The sequence below is a fragment of the Nicotiana sylvestris genome, chromosome 3 (assembly GCF_000393655.2).
Source record: "Nicotiana sylvestris chromosome 3, ASM39365v2, whole genome shotgun sequence".
Lineage (NCBI taxonomy): Eukaryota > Viridiplantae > Streptophyta > Magnoliopsida > Solanales > Solanaceae > Nicotiana > Nicotiana sylvestris.
The window spans coordinates 219,087,211-219,092,358 of record NC_091059.1 but is presented as its reverse complement, the minus strand read 5'-3'; the positions used below and the strand labels follow the sequence as shown (position 1 = coordinate 219,092,358).

The window sequence follows — 5,148 nt, the reverse complement described above, 5'->3', positions numbered from 1 at the left end:
GCAAATTTGGGAAAAACAAAATTAATTCCTTCTTAATTATGTAAAAAGACATTTATTTTGAATCAGAATAAAAATGTCAAAAGGTCATTGATTATGAACCGGAGGGAGTAGCTTATAAGCTAAAAGCTGAAACTCATAAACTGGTACTTATAAGCTAAAAGCTAAAATTTGGCAGTTTGAAAGTTGTGGGTGCATGAAAAGTAGTCAATTAACTGCAAAAATCTTTTTTTTTTTTTCCTCTTTACTTTGTATTGAGAATATATCAATGTTCATTATCATCAAGTGAGAACAAAGCTCTCTGCACATTTAAAACTGCTGGAGAGCCTTTCCTGGCTTTCTCAACAATATGCCTAATTAACAACTTTTCCATTTCATCATCACCATCTTCACTTTCATCATTCGTCCTGCCATTCTCAATCAAGTCAAAGTTATGTTCCCGTTTGTGCGAGTTTTCTTGGTGGTTGCTGTTCTTAACCCCTGATGCAACAGCAATATCCTCTTCCTCTGACTCATTTAACCTTGTGAACTCGTCAAAAGCCTCGTTATATGCATCTAAAGCTTCCCCGGATAAATTGATTACCACAGGCTGGTCCGCTGTACGTTGTTCAACTTTAGTTACAGGACTACCATGGGTTGAAGAAGAACCCCCTTCACTGTTTGAGGAATCCCTCCAAGAACTTACAAGTTCTGCTTCCATATACCGAACTTTCCTCTCACTGTTCTGAAGTGCCATCTCAAGCTCCTTGAGGCGTTCTTCTAATTGTGATTGAAGGACTTCATGCAGCCGTAAGCTCAGCTCTCTTGGCGAGACAGCATAGTCAACAGGATGAGGGGTCGAGGTTGCACTACCGTCCTGATCTGCATAAGGTTGACCTCTGGCTTGTCTACTAAAGAGTTCAGCTCTTAACTCCCCCTCAGCTAGATCTGGCACAAAGTCTGGATCAAGCTGCAAAAGATTGAACACTTGCTAAAGCTTCTTCAAAATAGCAGGACTCTATACATATATAGCTTAAGCAGGTGTAGGTTGTCTTCCATTTTCTCTTCACCGAAGCAACCTATTGGAACCTGGCTCTAGTTGTTGAAGTCGTATAGCAATGAGATTCATTTTCATTTACTAGTGGATGTAAAAGAGTTGCACCAGTAATAACTTCTAAATCTCTCCTGAGAACTATCCTATGAATTCTTCAAACTATAACAGAGATTCCTTCTAGAAACCAAATATGGATGATACTCTGATCCTACAAATCATTAACCTAATGGTTCTCCTAGTAAAGACATGAATACTGAACTTCGTTAGAGGATCGAAAGAAAAGAGCAACTTGATGAAGATTGAGATTGATGATACTTACAAAAGCAAGAGATCATAGTGACTGATTAAAGACTGACAAGAAGTTCGACAAAAAATCTGGAAAAGAAAACATTAAGAAAATCTCCAACACAGAGAGTGCAAACACAAGATACGCCTAAATTGCACACTAGATCACAATACTAACTGCCAGAGCAAGCAAATTGAAGCACAAAAACTCATTCGCCACAAACATCATGATGTGAAATTTTCTCGATCTTCTAAAGAAGAGCCCTCCTGACATAGTATAAGCTGAAAAAGTTGCCGATCTATACTATCCAGATCAAGAGGTTAGCAAGAGAGGAAAAAAATGGGCGAACCTGAGGAAAGCAGAAGGATATAATGTCTAAGAGAACAACAAATATATTTTCATAAAGTTCAATAAAGATATTAGATCTGATCATATGACTAATAAATGTAAGGTACACGTCCTACTAATAGCAGTATTAGAGACTAAAGAGCTCAGCAACAATATGCAACATAACCACCAGAATCAATAAGCACTAGAGAGATCCTCCTGAATAATTATTTCTAATAGCAAGAACTGATGGAAGTATCTTGCATAGCATATAAGAAAATCAAGCTTATCCATTACAAACCATAAGCGCTATGGCTTCCTTGAAAAAATATAAATTCATAAGCTGTCAAAGTTAACCAGTTGTAGATCATGGACCAAAATGCTTATATGCATATAATGCCTAAATTATCTTCTCTAATAAGATAATTGCATTTGCAAGAATGGAGTATCAAAGTAAGCAAGTTGTATTTTTGCTACGCGAAAAGGAAAAAAAGGGACATAGAGATAATGAATCAGAAAGTATTCCTACCTCATCTAGTTCTGCGAGTTTCCCCTCCAACTTAGACGAGTTCATACTTAATTCTAACCTCTCCAGTTCAGCTTCAAGCTCTGCTTCAATTTTACTCATAGATTCTTCCTCTGTCTTCTGGCTTTGACAGTCCTCATCGTAATTTGTTGACAACTTATTCAACTTCCCTTTAGGGGAAGGTTCATGTAAAGCTCCATTGTTTGAAGAATCATTATGTGTATCTTGTGACTCACAATCTTCAGCGGCAAGCTCTTTCACAGTTAATGAATCTTTCATCTCAAGTTCCTCATGTAGATCTTGAACCAAATTCTCTGACTGTCTCAGCAACTCATTTAATTTATCCATTTCATTTCTATTTTTCCAGAAAGAAGATATTATGCCCACAGATATTCCAAGACAGAAAAGAAGCACACCACGAGATGATCCTGATTTCAAGACAACCATAAAATGGGGGATAATAGGAGCTGTTAGCGTTACTTACTAAAACAACAGAAGTTTATTACTTATTGTGCCATTAGTAGGGAAAGTCATGAGCAGTTATGAGCTTCGAAAGAAACAGACATGACACTGATTAAGGTACAAAACGACCATCTCGCTTACAAATTATTTTGTATTCCATCGACTGTTGCAGGTAAACGGCTAAATCATTCACGAGTCTCATCATGTTAAAGTTAACTATCATTTTAAAAAGCTGCGCATTAGCATATTATCTTGATGGTAAATACCTGGGAGCTACATCCCCTTGGCTCTACTGGTTTTAAATTCTTTCAAAGAATGTTGCTATTCCAAAGTCTAAAATCTAATCTATCTATTTCATTAAATTTTACCACGAAAACAGTTACAAAAACAGTGTCCAACGGAAAAAATTACCTTGTAAACTGCCGTGTCTCTCATTGTTCATTTTAATGATATCACTAAATCTTCCGGAATGATCCTTCACCTTGGCTTTTCCCTGGAGCTCCATGGATCCAACACTAGGTAGTTGAGGGACTCCAAATACAGTATTCAATTGTGAAAAGTTATCCTGCAGCTTATGATGTCCAGCACCTCTTGGGTTACTTAAGGAATTAGACGTACCTCTGCTTATAATTCTGCTTCCATCGGTAACTACAAATGGCCTTGCAGTTGGTGTCCATGGTGAAGAGTTTGAACTAAAAATATAGTTCTCAACTTCACCATGTTCCTTGTATAATTGAGCCATGAGACAACTTTCTAGAGAATTTAAAGGCTTTATAAGATGCCCAATTTTTCTTCTACTCCTAAGGCTGCCCTTTTTCCTTGCATTACCACCATAAGAAAAGGCCAATTCAGTCGTAGACGGGGGTAGTAATGACTCATACCCCCGTTCATTGATGTTATCACATATGCTTCCACCCTGATCTCCTTGAAGCTCTTTATTACTCAGAAACCCAGAAGCTAAACTGCAATTATCAGAATCACATGATATCTCTAGGTTTTCATCAGCCAAACTGCTGGTGGAAGCCACTTCTGGATCATGACATTTGCCTAGTTTCATTCTAGGTGTCTCAACAGGGGAGGAACAATTATTATCCAGGACTTGCTGCATATGCGGTAATGAGTCAGTTCTTATAAAACTAGGAGACTTAAGAGATGATTCTGAAAAATCATGTCTGCTTTTTAAGAGATCCTTCCAATGCTGCGCAATATAACCAGCACCAGCAGCTGCAGCCACAACCCAAATATCCATGTTCACTGCAATTCCTCACAGCAGATAATACTAACCTAGTTCTACAACCAGAATCTCCCTGTTGCAATCATCTAAGTAGCAGAGGCAAAACTTCTTAAATCCTAAAACAAGAAAAGTGCCAATGACAAATCAAATTGGAGGGCATTAATCACAATTAACAGAAGTATCCCTTTGCTATGATTCAAAAGGGTATAGGAAAAAAAAGTACGGATTGCCCCTGATTATCCAGAACAAAGAAAAACTTATCTAGGTTCTGTCAAAAGAAAAAAATTAAAGTTCTGTTCTTGAGAAGCTATAGTCAAGAACCCTAATAGGAACTGGAAATAAAGAGCTAAAAAATTAACAAATGAGGAAAAATTACTCTTCAATTAAACAATCAATGCCCGGATATAATTCTATTATTCTCAACTTTCTGAACCAAACACGACTTGTCAAACCTGTAAAACCTTAAGAACAATCAGAAGCCATGTTCAATAACCAAGAGCAGGAACTTCAATCCCTTTAAAACATAGGAAAAAACATCCTTTCTGCACCGCACGACGCATCAATAAAAAGAAATAATCAATTTTCCCCCGAAAAATCCAATTAAAAATAGCAAGAATCTAAAGGCTACTGGTTTGAAAGGCGCAGCTAAAGTGCAAAATCCCACCAATAAAAATGAACCAATTTTCACCAAACAACTTCACCCAACTCAGCCACCGGGGGAGTGATGAATATAAATAAGAAAAAAATAATCTTGAAAAGGATTCTGGGTCTGTTCAAGATAGAGAAAAAGAAAAGAGTGAGCTTTTTTCACAGGTTGGTGTGAAAAGGGTCATTTGGTTGTAGATTTGGGTTCTCATTTTGCCCCCATTATCCACACAGAAAGGCGAGATTTTTTACAGTAAAGAAATATTTGGAGAAATTTTATATGGTTTTACACATTTTTTCCTTAAAACCAGCCTGTACTAAAATGATGTTAATTTTATAGCCAAAAGGAGGGATGATAATTAAATTTCTATTTTCATCCTTTTTGGACTTTTCTTTTTGAAAATGAAAGATATATAAGTTGCAAGTTTGTATAATGTAGTAGTAATGGGTAATAAATTATTTGAATTTGAATATTCTTTAGTTTGAGATTTATCGTATTTGGTCAAATATACAATGATGTCATTTTGTTTCACGTTATTATCATGCAAAATATACGAATTTATTACGAGCTATCTAGACTTTTGATAGTATTATCGTTCACATTTTTATCGTTTGAAAGTAAATTACATTTTTAAAGA

At 36.3% G+C, this 5,148-nt stretch overlaps 1 protein-coding gene across 1 annotated transcript; it reads right to left on the bottom strand.

Annotated features, from left to right (window-relative positions):
* Positions 1-201: 201 nt before the first annotated feature.
* On the bottom strand, positions 202-4,783 carry LOC104216180 (uncharacterized). Its single transcript, XM_009766182.2, has 3 exons — positions 3,043-4,783; positions 2,173-2,597; positions 202-946 (listed from the first exon to the last, which is right to left on the bottom strand). Exons 1-3 carry the CDS (start codon positions 3,878-3,880, stop codon positions 263-265), a joined length of 1,947 nt encoding a protein of 648 aa, XP_009764484.1. The 5' UTR covers positions 3,881-4,783; the 3' UTR covers positions 202-262.
* Between the last annotated feature and the right edge of the window lie 365 nt (positions 4,784-5,148).

Excerpts from the sequence above, each read along its gene's own strand:
- LOC104216180 (XM_009766182.2), bottom strand. The coding sequence starts at position 3,880 with ATGGATATTTGGGTTGTGGCTGCAGCTGCTGGTGCTGGTTATATTGCG. Across the intron at positions 2,598-3,042 it reads GAGACACGGCAGTTTACAAG|GATCATCTCGTGGTGTGCTT; the intron begins GTAATTTTTTCC and ends TCTTGAAATCAG. Across the intron at positions 947-2,172 it reads AACTCGCAGAACTAGATGAG|CTTGATCCAGACTTTGTGCC; the intron begins GTAGGAATACTT and ends AATCTTTTGCAG.